This window comes from Lepidochelys kempii, chromosome 2, assembly GCF_965140265.1.
Source record: "Lepidochelys kempii isolate rLepKem1 chromosome 2, rLepKem1.hap2, whole genome shotgun sequence".
Classification (NCBI taxonomy): Eukaryota; Metazoa; Chordata; order Testudines; family Cheloniidae; genus Lepidochelys; species Lepidochelys kempii.
The window spans coordinates 186,256,527-186,275,729 of NC_133257.1; the positions used below are offsets into that span (position 1 = coordinate 186,256,527).

The 19,203-nt window shown below is 46.7% G+C and overlaps 1 protein-coding gene across 34 annotated transcripts in view; it reads left to right on the plus strand.

Annotated features, from left to right (window-relative positions):
• Positions 1 to 19,203, plus strand: part of CLASP2 (cytoplasmic linker associated protein 2) — a 271,237-nt gene that overhangs the window by 44,506 nt on the left and 207,528 nt on the right. For all 34 annotated transcript variants that reach the window (XR_012157456.1, XR_012157457.1, XM_073333055.1 and 31 more), the window contains exon 7: positions 7,729 to 7,799. Coding sequence is in view for 32 of the 34 variants with exons in the window: in XM_073333055.1 (XP_073189156.1) it covers positions 7,729 to 7,799 (71 nt within the window). In the remaining 2 variants the exon portion in view is untranslated. The remainder of the gene's footprint in view (positions 1 to 7,728; positions 7,800 to 19,203) is intronic.

Genomic DNA, 19,203 nt, shown 5'->3' on the forward strand with positions numbered 1-19,203 from the left:
GTCACTGGAACTACTCTCCTTGCATTCACAAGTTCTTTCAGTGGACTTCCTTTGTTGTACATAGTTTTAGTGAAGTTTAATAAATTAGTTACCATGTTTTTCGGGGTTTTTTTGTCTGTTTCCTGGTGCTAGAGAATGCCTTGGTCACCAGGAGTCAAGCTCTGCACCTCTTGCAACAAGGCTATGCCCCTGTGTGACCCACACTCAAGCTATTTGAAGTGCCTGGGGGAAGGTCATATTGGGGACTATTGCCAGATTTGCAAGGACTTTAAGCCTTGCACAAAGGAGGATTGGGAGGCCAGGCTGATGTTCCTGCTCTTTGAGGTGGCACTGAGACCTCCATCTGAGCCAGGCCAGTCAGACTCGGCACCAAGTGCCTCTGTGCTAGTCAGAAGTGCTGCTTCTATTGTACCGGAGTCCTGTCACTGATCACCATGCATAGTGCCTGAAAAAGGCATAAGAAACAGCCTGCCAAAAGGCGGCGATTCCTGGCACCAAATATTGCCAGTTACAGGGGTCAGAGTAGAATAATATCTAAGCCAAAGCACTTCTTTGCCTTGGTACTACAGAAGCAGAAATGGAGAAAGAGCACCCACATCTAGTGCTGGCCTCCTCCTAACAAGACAGTCTCCTCGGATGACTAAAGGGCGTACCAACAGTTAGAGAGTGGCCTTAGATCTGGGCATACAGATGGAGGTAGTGAGAGTGTCTGTCTTCCCGGAGCCTGGTTGACATGTTAGCCACTGTGGGCCCTTCAAAAGTGAGGGTGTTGTAGATTCAATTAAGTCTCTTGCATCCCTTTCCCCTACTTCAAAAAGGGCTGAACAAAAATACTATGTTCCCCAAGGTTGAGTTCCTTTACACCTCCTCTTCCCTCCCTCCCCCCCGAGATCCCTGTTGGCATCGGCTGTCAGTGAGAGAGGGTCCTTAGGGTACCACCACGAACTCAACAAATTAGACTTGTTCAATAGGAAAGTTTATTCTATCATGGGGTTATAACTCAAAATTACAAACCGGCAGTAGCTGCTGGGCAGGTACGATTTTAATGTGGGACTCCATGCAAAACTTCAAAGACTTGCTCCCACAAGAGGCCAGGCAAGAGTCCTCCTCACTAGTGGACAAGGAACAATCATGGCGAGGGCCTCATAGCTGGTCCAACAAGACTATTCAGGATCCGCCTTTCGAAGGAGCTTTGCACTTTTTGTAGCAGACGGATTTGAAGCTTCATGGACAAAGACTCAAGAGCAACCGTTAAGTCCCTTGGGTTGTATACCAAGCACAGTAGAAGTGGGATACACCCTCCAGTTTATTTCTAATCCTCCTTCCACTCTCCCTCATCGTTCATCTTCAGGGACCCCTCTCATGAAGAACTTTTGGTCCAGGAGGTTCAGTCTCTTCTTTGGGTGGGAGCCATGGAAGAGGTGCTGTGGAATTTGAGGAAGGGGGTTCTACTCCCATTATTTCCTAATTCCGAAAGACAAGACCTATATTATACCTTCAGCAAGTCAACCACTATGTTAACAAGCTAAAGTTCCACATGGTCACCCTGGCATACATTATCCCCGCTCAGGATCTCGGAGGCTGGTTTGCCACCCTCAGTTTGAGATGTTAATTTTCATGTGTCAATATACCATAGTGAACCACTCACACTGCCAATTCATGGTACCCCTGTTCGGCCTGTCTGCAGCTCCTTGGGTGTTCACAAAATGTATGGCAGTAGTGGTAGCTTTCTTGAGGACCTTAAGGGTGCAGGTCTACCCTTATCTACGTGACTGGCTAGTCAAGGGCTGCTCCAGGGCTTAGGTAGGGTCCAACGTTCGACTTATCCAGTTGACATTCAAGGTAATAGGCCTTCTGATAATTGAAGTCTACCCTCTTTCCAGTGCAAAGGATAGAGTTTGTTTGGGCTGTGCTGTGCTGTACTCTACCCAGGCCAGGGCCTACCTCCCAGAGATTCAATTCCAACCAATCCAATCCTTGGTAGCGCATCTCAAATGTCATCCAATCACAATAGCCTGAAATTGTATTAGGCTCCTAGGTCATATGGCCTTGTGCACATATGTGGTACAATATGCAAGGCTGCATCCCAGATCCCTCCGGATCAGTGTATTCACCAAGCTATAGCCATCTGGACAGTGTACTTGCATACCTCCACATGTTCTCCTGTCCCTAAATTGATGGTTGGATCATCTTCTAGTTTGTGTGGACATTCCCTTTATACGCCCAAAACTGTCAATGAGTTTGGTCTCAGATGTGTCAGTGTTAGGATGGGGAGCTCACCTACAGCCCCTCGGAACTCAGGGCCTTTGGTCTTTGTTAGAACTTTCCCTTCACATAAACATCAGGGAACTCGGAGAGGTTTGCCTTGCCAGACAGGCCTTTCTGCCCCACATTAGGGGTAGAAACTTTTGTCTCACAGACAACACTGCAGCCATGTTTTATGTCAACAGGCAAGGAGGCGCTTGCTCTTCCCTCCTTTATCAGGAAGCAGTGCAGCTATGGGAATTTTGCATAGCCTATTCAATCAATCTTGAGACCTCTTATCTTTCAGAGGCACAGACTGAGCTAGCAGATCACCTCAGCAGGTATTTCTCCGGTAACAATGAGTGTTCTGTTTTTCCGGATGTGGCGAGAGTCATTTTCCAGCAGTGGGACACTCCCCAAATAGACTTATTTGCAAACAGATACAACAGAAAGTGTCAGCAATTCTGCTCCCTACAAGGCCACAGTATGGGTTCCATCACAGATGTGTTCCTGCAACCTTGGATGGGGCAATTTTGATTTGCTTTTCCACCTGTCTTACTCATGCACAGAGTACCGCTAAAGATCAAGCGGGACCAGGCCTGGGGTATTTTGATTAGTTCCAGCATGGCCCCACCAACACTGATATGCCACTCTGCTAGACCTCTCAGTGGCGACTCCATTCCCATTTCTGTTGCACCCAGACCTGATCTCCCAGGACTATGGTCAGCTGCTCTACTCGAACCTGAGCTCCTTTCATATGAGGGCCTGGAAGCTTCATGGCTCAGTCTCAGAGAGCAAGCTTGATCAGAGCAAGTTTATAAGGTTCTTTTAGGCAGTAGAAAGCCCTCCACCAGAGCTACTTACCTCTTGAAATGAAAGCGGTTCTCTGTCTGGGCATCCCAGTGTTGAGTCTCGCTTATGCGTTAAGCCATATAAGACATACATAAATATTTATTGCACCTGAAACAGCAAGACTTAGCAGTCTCTTCTGTCAAGATTATTCTGGCAGCAATATCCACTTTCCACCCTCAGATGGATAACCAAGCTGTTTTTTCAAATGACTGATTCCTCGAAGGCTTAGAAAGGTTTTTACCTTCAAGTAAGGAAGCTGGTTCCTCCTTGGGACCTGATCCTGGCCTTGTCAAAACTTGTGGGACCACTGTTTGGGCCTTTAGCAACATGCTTCTTCTTATGCCTCTCCTGGAAGGTGGTGTTCTTTGTTGCTATCGCTTTGGCCAGAAGAGTGTCAGAACTTCGTGTTCTGACATCAGAGTCACCGTACACAGTCTTCTTTAAAGATAAGATGTATTTACGTCCTCACCCCAATTTTCTCCTGAAAATGGTTTTACATTTTCAAAGCAATCAGGCAATTTACCTATGTGTCTTTTACATGAAACCCCATGCAAATAGGAGTGAATAATGTCTTCACTCATTGGATGTTAGACAGATTCTAACTTTCTACATAAAAAGAACTAAACCATTCTGGAGGTCCACCCAACTGTTTGTGGTCATAGAAGACAGGATGAAAGGTCTCCCAATATCTTCACAGACAGTTTTGTCCTGGATAATTTCATGCATTTTTTATGTTCAGGCAGGTGTTTTGCTGCCAACTAACCTGACTGATCATTCCACAAGATTGCAAGCATCCTTGGAAGCATTTTTTAGTGCAGAGCTCTATTCAGGAAATGTGTAAAACAGCAACCTGTCTTTAGTGCACACCCTCTCATTACGCCATCAGTCAGCATTCAAGAGATGAAGCCAGATTTGGTCGAGCTGTACTGCTGTCTTTGTGTATGTGAATTCTGATTCCTCCGCCTATTTAACTGCTTGGAAGTCACCTAGAGTGGAATGCGATTATTAACCTTTTGTAACGGTTGTGCTTCAAGATGTGTTCCACTTGTTCATTTCACAACCCACCCTCCTACCCCTGTACATAGAATCATAGGACTGGAAAGGACCTCAAGAGGTCATCTAGTCCAGTTCCTTGCACTCATAACAAGACTAAAGATTAGTCGCATAACACTCATCTAGACCATCCATGACAGGTGTTTGTCTAGCCTGCTCGTAAAAATCTCCAATGATGGAGATTCCACAATCTCCCTACGCAATTTATTCCAGTGCTTACCTACCCTGACAGGAAGTGTTTTCCTGATGTCCAACCTTAACCTCCTTTGCTGCAATTTAAGCCCATTGCTTCTTGTCCTATCCTCAGAGGTTAAGAGAACAATTTTTCTCTCTCCTCCTTGTAACAACCTTTTATATACTTGAAAACAGTTATCATGTCCCCTCTCAGTCTTCTCTTTTCCAGACTAAACAAACCCAGTTTTTTTTCAGTCTTCCCTCATAGGTCATGTTTTCTAGACTTTTAATCATTTTTGTCGCTCTTCTCTGGACTCTCTCCAATTTGTCCACATCCTTCTTGAAATGTGGCTCCCAGAACAGGACACACTACTCCAGTTGAGGCCTAATCAGTGTGGACTAGAGCAGAAGAATTACTTCTCGTGTCTTGCTTACAACACTCCTACTAATACATTCCAGAACGATGTTTGCTTTTTTTTGCAACAGCATTACAGTGTTGACTCATATTTAGCTTGTGGTCTAGTATGACCCCCAGATCCCTTTCCACAGTACTCCTTCCTAGGCAGTCATTTCCCATTTTGTATGTGTGCAACTGATTGTTCCTTCCTAAGTGGAGTACTTTGCATTTGTCCTTCTTGAATTTCATCTCATTTACTTCAGACCATTTCTCCAGTTTGTCCAGATCATTTTGAATTATAATCCTATCCTCCAAAACACTTGCAAGTCTTCCCAACTTGGTGTCATCCGCAGACTTTATAAGTGTACTCTCTATGCCATAATCTAAATCATTAATGAAAATATTGAACAGAACTGGACCCAGAACTGATCCCTGAGGGATCCCGCTTGTTACGTCCTTCCAGCATGACTGTGAACCACTGATAACTTTCTGGGAACAGTTTTTCCAACCAGTTTTGCTCTCACCTTATAGTAGCTCCATCTAGCTTACATTTCCCTAGTTTGTTTGAGAAGATCATGTGAGACTTAACTGAAGTCAAGATATACCACGTCTACTGCTTCCCCCCATCCACAAGGCTTGTTTCCCGTCAAAGAAAACTTATCAGGTTGGTTTGACACGATTTGTTCTTGACAAATCCATGCTGACTGTTACTTATGTTATCTTCTAGACATTTGCACATCGATTGTTTAATTATTTGCTCCATTATCTTTCCAGGTACAGAAGTTAAGCTGACTGGTCTGTAATTTCCTGGGTTGTCCTTTTTCCCCTTTTTATAGATTGGCACTATATTTGCCCTTTTCCAGTCTTCCATGACTTTTCAAAGATGATCGCTTATGGCTCAGATATCCCCTCAGTCAGCTCCTTAAGTATACTAGGGTGCATTTCATCAGGCCCTGGTGACTTGAAGACATCTAATTTGTCCAAGTAATTTTTAACTTGTTCTTCCCCTATTTTAGCCTCTGATCTACCTCATTTTGACTGGCATTCACTGTTACATGTCCAGTCACCAGCAACCTTCTTGGTGAAATCTGAAACAAAGAAGTCATTAAGCACTTCTGCCATTTCCACATTTTCTGTTATTGTTTCCCTCCCCCCCTCGCCCCATTGAGTAATGGTCCTCCTCTGTCTTTGGTCCTCCTCTTGCTTCTAATGTATTTGTAGAATGTTTTCTTGTTACCCTTTACGACTCTCACAGCCAAGGCATGTACTTACCCCTCAGGTGTACTAGTTTACTGTCCTCTACTCCCCTTGCTCCCTTCTACTTACATGATTCTGGGGTTGAGATGTGACCGTAAGGGGATTATGACACAGCTAGGTGTATGGATAAGTGTACAGTCACTAGTTTAGATGTACCTAATTATTCTGTGCTCTATTCTTTTTGTAAAAGGTTGACATATTATACTGATATATTCCAAGCCTGGAAAATGTAAATATGATTTTAATTATTTTATATTAAACTGCAATTGCCATCCATTGCGTTCACGTTTGTCTGTTTCAGTAATACATAGATACAAGTACATTTTATCTCATAGCACTTTGGACTAAATGAGGAATATGGACGATACTAACTGAATAGAGTAAAAATTTTGTTATCCGGCATGTTGCAGAAATGGGGGTGCCGATAAGTCAGAAATTCCAGTTAGTTACTAGGGAAGGAATTTGGGCCTGGGCGGGAGCTCTGGGCTGGGGGCTGGGGCACGGGAGGGGCTGTGAGGTGCTAGATCTGGGTGGCGCTCGCTGCAAACGGCGACATGTCCCTGCTGCTCTTAGTCGGAGGTGCAGCTAGGCTGCTTTGCTTGCTGCTTCCACCTGCAGGCGCTGCCCCCGCAGCTCCCGCTGGCCTTAGTTCCCGGCCAATGGGAGCTGTGGAGCCACTGCTTGGGACTGGGGCAGTCCCAGGAGCAGTAGGGACACGTTGCTGCATGCGGGGAGTTGCCGAAGGTGAGCACCACCCGGTCCAGCACCCCGAAACCCCTCCTGCGCACCAGCCCCCTGCCCTGAGCCCCCCTCCTGCACCCAAACTCCCTCCCAAAATGCACGCCCCTTCTCACCCCCTACCCCCCCGTGAACCCCTCGTGGCCGTTCCTCCACCTAGGAGCAGCAGGGACATGTCTCTGCTTTTGAGGAACCACATGGAGCCAGACAGGGAGCCTTCTGGCCCCACGCCAACTGGACTATAAACTGGGGTTTCAATGAAGATCAGAAATGCTCGTTTATAGAGCTTTCCGGTTGGTAAAGTGCCGGATAACAGAGCTTTTACTGTAGTTTCTTTTACTGTCTATTTACATGCACTTAGAGCACTCAGCATATTTCTGTTATTTTTGTAATCCTACATAAAATATTGTTACCTTTTACTTTAATAAGAGTAAAATGTTTAGTATGTTTTGAATGTGAAATATAACTACTTTTTTCCTACTACTGGAAAGCAAAACTACTCTTACGAACAATAGTTTTATTAAAATAAAACAGATTTTTGAGAAATCTGTTAATTGCCTCCAAATAAATTCAATCTTATCCTTAATTTTTACAGTATACCCCCTACTTTAAAATAATTACTTTTTAGAGCTTTACATAAATATGCTAGTATGTTCACATAAAGCCTAATGTATGCCATTAATATAAATGTAATGTAGTAATAGACTTCTATTTTTTTTAATCATGTTATTTGGAATATACAATGTTAATTGCTAAGTGAATTTTGTTTTTGTTTGAATATGTTGAATTTATTCAAGAGGAAAAGTTGTTCAGATGTTGTTTCCATAGATTTCTGCTGGCTGGAATGATAAACAGCTTTAGTTTTAACCATTCATCTATAAATCTGCTCATGAAGAAAACACAGTTAGAGCTGAGTTGGAGTTTTTAGTTTTTATTTTTCATTTTGGGGGTTGGGGAAATATCCCTACTTCATTCACATAGACGTTAAAATTGATCTTTTCCCTTATTTCCAGATTACAAACAATATTTGCAAAATTTGATGAAGTGAGAGACTCTGGAAATATGATTTTAAGTAACATCAGTGGTAAGTATGCACCTATATATTGCTATTCAAAGTCGTAGGTTAATGTAACTCAGATTTAACCTTTGTTAAGCACTGTAATCTGTTTTGTGGAACAACTAGCATTATAAAAGTGAAGTTCAGGTTAATCTGTTGTAGAAATATGCGTTTAAGCCACAATCTTAAAGTTAGACATTAGTGTAATTCTAACAAATGCTTACTCTCTCATACTGATGGTCTTTTCTTGAAGTCATTGTTTAATATCTTTTTCTGCACAGCACTCTTGTACCCCACTATGTGAATGGTTAAAATGTCTGGCAGTGGTAGCAATAATTTCATTACTTACTTCTCTGCACCATTGCAGTGTGAAGTTGGTAAAAATGGTTAATTTGCAGCACCACTAAAAGCAATTTATGTCCTCAAAATATGTTCAGAATAATTACTTTTGTGCTCAGTAAGGGGTAATGAGAAGATTTCAGAATAGCGATCTAAATAAGTGTGTGTAATTCCTTATTACATTTTCATACATTACATATATTTAACTTAGATCATGTCTCTCTCCAGGAATTAAACATAAATGTATGGACAGTTTTTTTTTCTTTAAAAGAAAAATATTTCAGTGTCTATAAACAATTGTAAGAGCATTTTGAAACTGTTGTAGCTATTAGAAAACTTGGCGTGTGTTGAAGTAAGGACTCTGTGATGTTACTCAAGTTCACTGTACTAGCAATTTACTTCACTACTTCACTGTTAGTTTTGATTCAGTTCAGTGAAGCAAACTGGTGTGCATTGAATTCCAGTTGTAAATTCCACATTGTGGTTCTAGTATAGTGTTTGGTTGTAGTGAAAGAACAGAAGCATCACTCATTGTTTTAATTAACAAATTACTTTGAGCTTTGTGTTTTAAGTGAAAGCCAATTTATAAAAATTAATACTGCAACTAAAAAGGTGCTGCATCAGTGGCTTCAATAAAACTGTTTTTTGTAGCTTTTAACATTCTTGTTGTGTCTCATATGAAAGAAAATCCTGATTTATATTTATAGGATTTTTCTGATCGTTTTTTGTGACAAACCTAGATTGCTTTAAGAGGGCATTCTAATATAATTTTAAAAAGTAAAGAAATTAGAGTTAATTTCACCCTGTTTTATTATATATAAATACATTTTCCAAAAAGTAGTATTGTGATACAGCAGGGCCAGGGAGCAGTGAGAGAGTGGTAGACGGGAGATAAATAAGCTGTAGGCTAATTAAGGTGTGGTTCCCTGTGGACTAGGAAAGGTTACTACAGGCTAATTGGAGCACCTGTAGTCAATTAAGGTCCTGTCAGGAACCTAATAAAAAAAACCCTGCTTCAGGCAGTCAGGGTTGGTACAAGGAAGGAGAAAGGATCCAGGGTAACCCTACCCAAGGGGGCAGAGGGTAAGAAACCCGTAGGGGTTGAGAGGGGCTGGGCTCAGAGTGAGGAGCAAACCCAGACCCCTTCCCCGCTTCCCTTCTCTACCACCTTCCCGGGTCACTAGCAGGGCCTTAGGCGCCCAAAGACCAGGGACAAGGCGTGGCGTCCTAGCCCCCCACCAAGAAAAGCGCACGACTCCTCATACCAACATTGGCCATTTTGCCACACGATGTATTCACTTCTGAAATTACCGTATCTAGTCTAAATGAAAGCAGAAGACTTCAGAAAACCTGCCTCCCTATGAATTGTATCTACATCTTTTCCCTCTGCCCCTTATTCTCTATTGCCCAGGGGTTTAGGTGTGCTACATCATGAGATGAACCTAAATCTTAAAGGTCTTGTAGAACAGTAAAAGATATTCTCTAGAGAGGAATCACTTAATTTGTTTTCAACAAATCCCTGTTGGAAAACTTCTTTTCCATAAACTGTATTGTAAAAGCAGGCCTATAAATGACCACTAATGTGGTAAACAAATTTATTTTGCTATGAAATAGATACCGCTTGAGAAGTTTTCAGAGTTACATTTTGCATATCTTTTTTTTAATATATATGGAGAAAATGTCAACCTTTCTGAGGAGAGCTGTAGTCTAGTAGATTGAGCACTTGAGTGAGACTGATATATATATCAATACATTTAGGATATGTCTACACTGCAGTGTAAGCCTAGCATTCAAACGAAGCTCCAGTCTTCACCAGCCTTCTGTCGACATACAAATCGCGCTGACCCATGGTCGTCCCCCCCACCTTCCCCAGGGGCCACAGGGATGTGGTGCCAGCCGCTTCCGGGAGTGGCAGGGCCAGGACAAGCAGGGAGCCCTCCTTAGCCCTGCTGTGCGCCGCTGCCACCCCGGAGCCTCCACCCTGAACCCATCCTGCACCCCAACCCCCTGCCCTGAGTCCCCTGCTGCACCCTGCAGCTTCCTGCACTCCAACCCCTTGCCCTGAGCCCCCTGCTCTGAGCACCCTCCTGCACCCCAACCTCCTTCTCTGAGCCCCTTCGTACACCCCACACCCCTCTTGCTCTCCAACCCCTTGCCCTGAGCCCCTTCCTGCATACTGCACCCCCTCTCACACCCCACACTCCCTTCCCCACCCCAGCCCTCTGCCCCAGTCCTACATTCATGACCCTGCATGCAATTTCCCCACCCAGATGTGGCCCTCGGGCCAAAAAGTTTGCCCACTCCTGGTTTAACAGTTCCTAACCTGGAGTTAGAAATAAGTCTAGATGCCGAAGCCCCAGGTTAACAAAACCCATGGTCTGCTAATTTGAGTTCTTCTAACCCTGGGCTTACATTGCAGCGTATACATAACCTTAGGGCTCAGACGCCTCCTGGGGTCATGCCTTTACAGCGCCGGTTATAGGGCCTTGCTGACCCGCCACGCCCTCATTTCCTTCTTACCTCCCATGATGGTTAGCCGGAATGCTTGCTCTTACTTTGGTAGGCATCTCTCTAGTAGTTGAAGTTTCATTCTTGTATATAGTTAGTTGATATAGTAGAGGGTAGTTTTACATACAAGTTTCATTTGGAGGTTTGCCTCCACTTTCTTCCTGGTACCAGGGCATGCCTCGGTCTCTGGGTTGTAAACCCTGCGAAGCCAGTGGCCAGCTTATGCCCAAGAGGGACCCCCCGTTCTTCTTGTTTAAAGTGTTTCGGGGAAGCTCATCAAAAAGAATGCTGCAAAATTTGCAGAAGTTTCTGTCCAAGGACACGGAAGGGGAGAGATCAGTGTCTCAAGTTAATCCTCACGGAGGCAGCTCTCCGTCTGCAATTGGAGCCAACCCCGAGCATCTCATCATCTGTGTGGAGCGCACTGGCCCTGCTGACGTGTGAATCGGTGCCGAGGAAGGACTCGAGTAGAGACCCTCGGCACCGACAGGACAGGAGCTAGCACTGCTCACATTCACCGGTGCCTCATAAGAAAAATAGACCTGAAAGGGGTTGCTGCCCTATGCCCAGACGGGCGCAAAAGGAGCCCGCCGCCCTGAGACCCATGTCGGGCTGCACGACTTCGGTCTCGGCTTCAAGGGTCACGTCGACTCCTGCCCCTACGTGGGACCAGTCGAGTCCAGGCCCCCAATCTTTCACTGGTCAGTGAGGGCTGTGATCTATGGATACTATACATGCCGGAGGCATTCAAGGTGGCAAGAGACCTTATCGCCCTCACGGTGCTGCCCTCCTCCCCTTCCTGGTCTGAAATGGGACAGGGCGTGAGGTCCCCGGTGCCCTCCAGGGGTAAACCCACAACGATTCTGCGCCAGTTGCCATTCCCTCGGCCCCAGTCTCCGGTGCCATTGACGAGCACATGCACGGCAGAGCCTCATCGGTCACCTAACCCTAGATGACGTTTTCCGGAACGGAGTGGCACCGCTCCTCCCTGGTCCTCCTGTACAGAGTCCTCACAACTGGAAGTGGAGTCCTTTCAATCCATATCCAGGAGAAGCAGGAGCTCCAGATTGGACAGGCGGAGATGACACCAGCTGGCTCCGTGGCCGAATCAGTGGTAGCCCCCTGCTCAGTGGCCTTTTTGGACCCCCGGGGCTTTCCGCCAGAGCCAACAGTCCTACTTCAAGTCGGCTTCCGTTGCGTCAGCTGCTTTTTCTGCTCCACCATCCCGGCGCGACCAGGATATTACTGCACTGGCACCAACGCAGTTGGCAACGCCTACATTGATACCAGCGTCCCCATCAACCAAGCTGGCTCGGACGTCGTTGCCATCAACTGCGCCAGCTCTGGCACGAGGGGCCGCACCGGAACACTGAGTGCCCCGAGATCCCCTCGGTGCCTAGGGCAGGGAACAGGACCCGCTTGTAGCCAGCGCCTCGTCCTCTCCCGATGAGGCAGTTGCAGGAATGTCAACGGCCCCTGCTCTGGAGGATAGCAGAGTGCTCCAGCAACTTCTCAGGAGGGTGGCACAGAACCTGGCAATGCAGGCTGAGGAAGTGGTGGAGGCATCGGACACTGTGGTCGACAAACTGGCCTTTTTGGGTCCCTCCTGTTATGAAAACAATTAGTGACAGCACTAAAACTCTCTGGCAGACTCCTGCCTCTTTGCAAAGAGAAATGAGTGAAAGTACTTTGTTCCCTCTAGAGCAGTGGTCGCCAACCCTTCAAGTGCGACCAGCTGGTCTTTCATGGGGAGTCTCCCAGTTGATCGTGATCTCTGGCTGCGGCAGTGCAGTGGGGCTGCCAGTAAGGCAGGCTCCGTGCCTGCCATGGCCCTACGCTGCTCCTGGAAGCAGCCAGCACACCCCATGGCAGGGGTCTCCCTACGCTGCTCCTGCATGCAAGCACTAACCCCGCAGCTCCCGTTGGCTGGGAATGGGGAACTGTGGCCAATGGGAGCTTTGGGGGCGGTGCCTGCAAAGAGGGGCAGTGCGCAGAGCCCCTTGTCCCCCACTCTTCTCTCCCCCGGGACCTCAGGGGCGCGTTGGCCTCTTCCGGGAGCAGTGTGGGGCCGGGGCAGGCAGGGAGCCTGCCTTAGCCTCACTGCGCTGCTGACAGGGAACTGCCCGAGGTAAGTGCCGCCCGGCGGGAGGCTGCACCCCAACCCTGAGCGCCCTCCCAGATCCAGCACCCCATACCCCCTTTTGTACTCTGAACCCCCTCCTGCACCTTGAGCCTCCTCCCAGAGCCAGCACATCTCCTGCACCCTGACCTCACTGCCCCAGCCTTGACCCCATACCTCCTCCTGCACCCTGACCTTGCTGCCCCAGCCTTGACCCTTCTTCACCTTTGCCCCAGCACCCCCTCCTGCACCCAAACACCCTCCCAGAGTTTGCACCCCATACCCCCTTCTGCACCCAGAACCCCCTCCCATACTGCAAACCCCTAGGGCCCCAGCCCAGAGCCCACGACGCCTCCCAAACTCCACCCCCCTGCCCCAGCCTGGTGAAAGTGAGTGAGGGTGGGGGTGAGCGAGCGATGGGAAGAGGGAAGGATTGAATGGGCGGGGCCTCAGGGAAGGGGAAGGGTAGATCCTGGGTTGCCCTTAAATTGAAAAAGCGATCTGGGGCGTAAAAAGGTTGGAGACCACTGTTCTAGAGGCTGTGAGTACCTTTATACCCACCTACCCTGCCGGCGATGTTCCCTCTAATTTTTTCCATCCATGTGTGGAATACATTTTATGTGCATCAAGGTATGTCCAGATGTGCGACACCAGTAGAAACAAAAACCCTAGAATTAATGTATATTTTAAAAAAGTTGCCATTGGGATAATTACTCTAGCCAGGACAGGTTAGGTATTTTAGAACTTACTACTGAAAATTAAATTTAAGTGTAAAAGAAATAAAAATTATGAAATGCATAGACCAGTCAAAACACGGAAGTAACACACTTCGAAAGAATAAAATTACAAAGAATATTTGTGCATTGCAGGAAGTACCGAGAAGTAACAACGATAATAATACAAGTATGTGGTTGGAGGTGAGTGTGAAAGAAACTCTGTGTGGTGGGTGTGTATGTGCGTGTGGTGGGTGTGTATGTGCAGAGACCCTGTGTGCGTGCGTGACCCAGAGACTGTGTGGGCACGCTACTGGGGAAATCTCAAACAGTGCACTGCCTCTTTAAGAAAGGCGCTCAGTCACTCAGCATTCACCACAGCAGCTCTGAGTCTTGAGCCAGGCTGTCCCCTCTCCCTGCCCTGCAGAGATAGGGTGCAGGGGTGGGGGAAGAAGGACACACTGACATCAGTGCCTCCCCTCTACTTCCCCCACTGTGCACAGCCAGCAGGAAGGTCCTGGGAGCAGCTGCAGGACAGAGGAATGTGGGGGGAAGAAGCACCTGAACACATGGTGCCAGCTGTGTGTGCTCTGCTAATCAGCTGGGCGGCATTTGACTCTCTCATGGGCAGCGGCCCAAGCATGCAGCTTACAGGGAACACAACCGGCCGGACTCCCTAGTGGTGACTGCGGCAAATGAGAGGGAGTGCGAACACCTGTCCACAAAAAATTGGGAAGCAAAAAAATTGGACCTCTTTGGGACGAAAATGTATCCAGCTCCATATATCTAACCGCCGCGCTGTCCTCAGCAGGTACACCTACAACACCTGCAGAGCGATGGCCAAGTTTGCGGAGCTGTTACCAGAGGACTCTAGGGTGGAGTTTTCCTCACTCGTGGAGGAAGGGTAACTGGTTGCCCATGCTTTGCTGCAGGCAGCCCTTGATGTGGCTGACTCAGCATCCCACACTGTGGCCTCAGGGATAGCCATGAAAAGGAGCTCCTGTCTCCAGGTCTCTAGTCTCCCTTACGAGGTCCAGCAGACAATACAGGACCTCCTCTTTGGGGGTTCGGCCCTGATTTCAGAGAAAACAGACTCCTGGCTCCATAACCTGAAGGACTTGGGTCACCCTCAAGTTCCTCGGCCTTCATACTCCGGCTAATCAAAGGAAACACTTTAAGCCGCAGTCCCTGCCTCATTTTTACCAGCAGCAAAATAGGCAAGACTTCTTCCACAGGAGGAATAGAAACAATAGAAGGAGGCCTCATCCTTTGTCAGGCCAGGGCTCTGGTCAGACAAAGCAGTCCTCTGGCCAGAAGCAGAACTTTTGAAGATGTGCCCAGGGGCGACGTGCCAGTCTGGATACTGGATCCATCCCGCCTTACCTTTTTGTGCCAGCTGTCCCCTTTCTACCCTGCGTGGGCCCGTATTACATCAGATCGCTGGGTACTCTGCACAGTAGAAAGGGAATAGTCCCTCCAATTCTATACCCTTCTGCCCTTCCACCCCTACTTCCCCGTCCCTCTTCAGGGACCCTTCTCACGAGCAACTCCTTGCGCAGGAGGTGCACTCACTTCCAATGCTGGGGGCAGTGGCAGAGTTTCCTCAGGCGCTAAGGGGCAAGGGCTTCTATTCCCAGTTTTTCTTAATACCGAAAGCCAAAGGCAGCCTCAGGCCCATCCTAGACGTGCAACATCTCAACAGGTTCATGGAGAAACTGAAGTTCCGCATGGTTTCTTTGGTCTCCATTATCCCTTCCTTGGATCCAGGGACTGGTATGCTGCCCTCGACTTGAAGGATGCTTACTTTCATATTTCAATCATGCCGTCCCACAGAAGGTACCTTAGGTTCATGGTGAACCACAATCATTACCAGTTCAGTCATCCCTTTCAGCCTGTTGGTGGCTCCTCAAGTATTTATCAAGTGCATGGCAGTTGTGGCTGTGTTCCTGTACAAGCGTTGTGTGGAAATCTTCCGTACCTCAATGACTGGTTAATCAAGGGCCGCTCCAGGGCATAAGTGCAGGCACAAGTCAGCTTCATAAGGGCTACTTTCTATGACTTGTGCCGCCTTCTGAATGTACAAAAATCAACCCTATACCCTGTGCAGCAGATAGAGTTTATAGGGGCCGTATTGGACTTTACACAGGCCGTGGGGTACCTCCCGGAATTGTGATTCCCATCCCTGGGTGACATCATTCAAAGCCTCAGGCAGTTCTCTACCACCACAGGAAGGAATTGCCTAAAGCTTCTGGGTCACATGGCTGCTTATAGCTATGTAGTAGAACACGCCAGGCTGAGATTCCGGCCTCTTCAGGCGTGGCTGGTCTCGGTGTATTGCCTGGTTCGGGATGGTCTAGACGAGGCTGTCACTCTACCATGTCCTGTCCTCGAATCCCTCCTGCAGTGGCTTGAATCACAAGCCATGTGCGCCTGGGTTCCCTTCACCAGACCACAACCAGCCCTCTCACTGGTGATGGACGTGTCAGCGTTGGGGTGGGATGCACTCTTGGGAGACCTCAGGACACAGGGCCTCTGGTCTCAGGCAGAGCTCTCACTTCACATCAACATCAGGGAGCTGAGAGCGGTCCACCTAGCATGCCAAACATTCCAAGTTCATCTGGAAGGGAAGTGTGTATCGGTTATGACAAACAATACAACAGCAATTTTTTATATAAACAGACTGGAATGCACGTTCCTCTCCCCTGTGCTAGGAAGCCCTCAGACTGTGGGACTTTTGCATAACTCACTCAATACACCTGGAGGCATTGTACCTCCCCGAAGTACAGAACGAGTTGGCGGACTGTCTCAGCAGGTCCTTTCATGGCCACAAATCTGTCCTTACGCCTGGATGTCGTGAACACTGTCTTCCAAGAGTGGGGGTTTCCCCAGATAGACTTGTTTGCCATGCAACGCAACAGGAAGGTCCTGAAGTTTTGCTCCTTCTTGAATGACAGCCCAAGCTCCATCATGGACACGTTCCTCCTTCTCTGGAACGGACATCTCTTGTACACGTTTCCTCCCCAATTTCTGGTTCGCAAAGTGCTCCTCAAGGTTTGGAGGGACAAGGCCTCGGTGATATTAATAGCTCCATCCTGGGCCCGTCAACACTGGTACATGTCTTTCCTGGAAATGTCCATGGAAGCCCCAATCACCTTGCCATTCTTCCCGGATTTGATAAGTCAGGATCATGGCTGTCTCCAGCACCTGAACCTTGAATTGCTGCACCTAATGGCTTGGAAGCTCCATTGCTGAATCCAACGAAGCTTGTATGTTCGGACCCAGCCAAACAAGTCCTCCTTGGTAGTAGGAAACCTGGCCAAGTGGAAGAGATTCTCAGTTTGGTCTTCACAATACCTTCCATCTTCAATTCTAGCATCTATACCTATCATTAGATTACCTTCTCCACCTCAAACAGAAAGGGCTTACCCTGTCATTATTAAAGGTACACTTGCCCGCTACCTCGGCCTTCCATTCAGGCGTGGAGGGTCGGTCGGACTTTGTCAACCCGATGGTGAGTTGTTTCCTAACGTTTCCTACTCTCATGCACAACAGCCTGTCCCAGCCTGGGACCTTAACCTGGTCCTTTCCAGACTGATGGGGCTGCCCTTTGAACCGCTGGAGCCATGTTCCTTGCTGTATCTCTCATACAAGATGACATTCCTGGTAGCGATAACATCAGTCAGCAGAGTGTTGGAGCTCAAGGCACTAACTTCTGAGCTTCTGTACACGGTGTTCTATAAGGACTAGGTTAAGCTCAGACCTTATCCGGCAGAGTACTGAATCCTGCTAAACTGAGAAGAAAACATTTGGGCATGACCAGAAATATGCTGAAGTACATATTTAATGCAGAGATTTTGCCTCCATGATGACAGAGTTGAAAGGAATGTAATAATTTGCACTCATATAGCATTTGCTATCCATAGGATCTCAAAATCCTTCACCAAGGTGCATAAGCATTAAAAAACGGTTACTTACCTTCTCGTAACTGTTCTTTGAGTGTTCATGTGGTGGTCATGTACATTCCAATTAGGTATGCATGCACCACGTGCACAGCAGCCAGAAAGTTTTTCCCCTAGCACTATACATTGGCTCAGGCACCCCCTGGGGTTGCGCCTTTATGGCGCTGGATATAGGACCCTGTCAACCCGCCATCCCCTCAGTTCCTTCTTGCTGGCTGCTCCAACAGGGGGGTAGAAGGATGGGTATTGGAATGACATGAACACCACATCTTAAAGAACAAAGTAGAATTAAATTTGCTTTAAGAACCTCTGAACTTTTTTTCAAAAATGTTACAGGCCTTCTTTATCAAACCGTAAACAAGCCAAATAAATAACCCCAGTCTTTTCCCTTTTAAAACCTTAGGGGCTGTGTTTCTACCAAATAACATCTCTGTTGCATTGAATAAGAAAAAACAGAGTTAGAGCTGACATAAAATAATTTTGCTGTGGATGTGAACTCTCTTTCATCTCCTGCCCTATCACGTTGTTTCCCTGTCCTTCCAAAAAAAGAACAAAAAACAAAGCAAAAATCTGATAACATCAGTTTCAACCACCCTAACCCAAATACTAGCCTAAAAAAGTAATCTGAGGCCTGGTCTACACAAAAATTTGCACCAGAATAACAAAAGGTGTGAAATTACTTAGTTATTTCAGTACTAGTCTGTGTTGACACGAGCCACTCTGATTCCAGCATAAGTGTTCTCACATGCCCTTGCACTGAATAACCTATATAATTTCAATCCACATCTTTTCTACTTCAAGGATGGGTGTTGTGGTGAAGTCAATGGTAAAGAGAGGCAGAGAGAGTTTTGTGGATAAATGAAGTTCTGGTTTTGTCAACTTTAAATTGATGCTATGATTCAGAAGAATTATATAGAAGCCAAGACAGGGGCTTTTGGAAAGAGAGAGTTAGGAGGATGATGACAAGTTTAATGACATAAAGGCAACAATCAGACATGTGACGAGGTGAAATCACTAAGGGAAAGGATGTAGCAGGAGAAGAGGAGTGGACCACGGACAGAATTATGTGGCATCCTCGTGAGGTGAGAGAGCTGAGGAGGACCCACTGAAATGGGAAGTGAAGCAGCAATAATTGGAACGGAGTCTCAAAAGCCAAGGGAAGGAAGGGAAGAATGAAAGGTCTTGCATAGGCAAGAGAGCCAAGGCAGAGATATATAGTGTTTTTGCTTTTATCAAGGGTCTTGATCCCACTTGTCTCCAACCTTAACTGATGTTGTACCATTCATTCTGTCTTCAACTGAGCTTTTCTTTTCCTGGCTATGCCTCCAGTAGTACTGCAATCATTCAGTGGTTTCTTTCCTGTCTTCTGTCAGTCAGCTATTTGGTAGGTGATAGAAATAGGCATCTTTTCTGCAGCATGTATAATAAGGATGAATTAGCTACTATGAAAACCTTTACCTTTGTGATTTGGGTTTTTGTTTACATTTGTAGTATTAATATTGCAGTTTTGTGCTTAATACTATGGTGGTATAAATTTTTGTCAGTTATACCAACTCATAGGTTTACTGCCAGCTTTTACTCTCCTTCATTCCCATGGAAATCGATGTTGTATCGCTTCAAGCTGGAGAAGGTGATTTAAAGCACCTCCCCATTTTCAGCGAATAATTGACCATTTCCATGGAAACAGGAGCGACAGCCAACACTAGAGCTGTTAGAACACTTGTTCTGCTGGCTTAGGTTTGTAAATGTGATTTCTTTGAGGATCTGACAGACTTCTAGTTGGGAAATGTAAA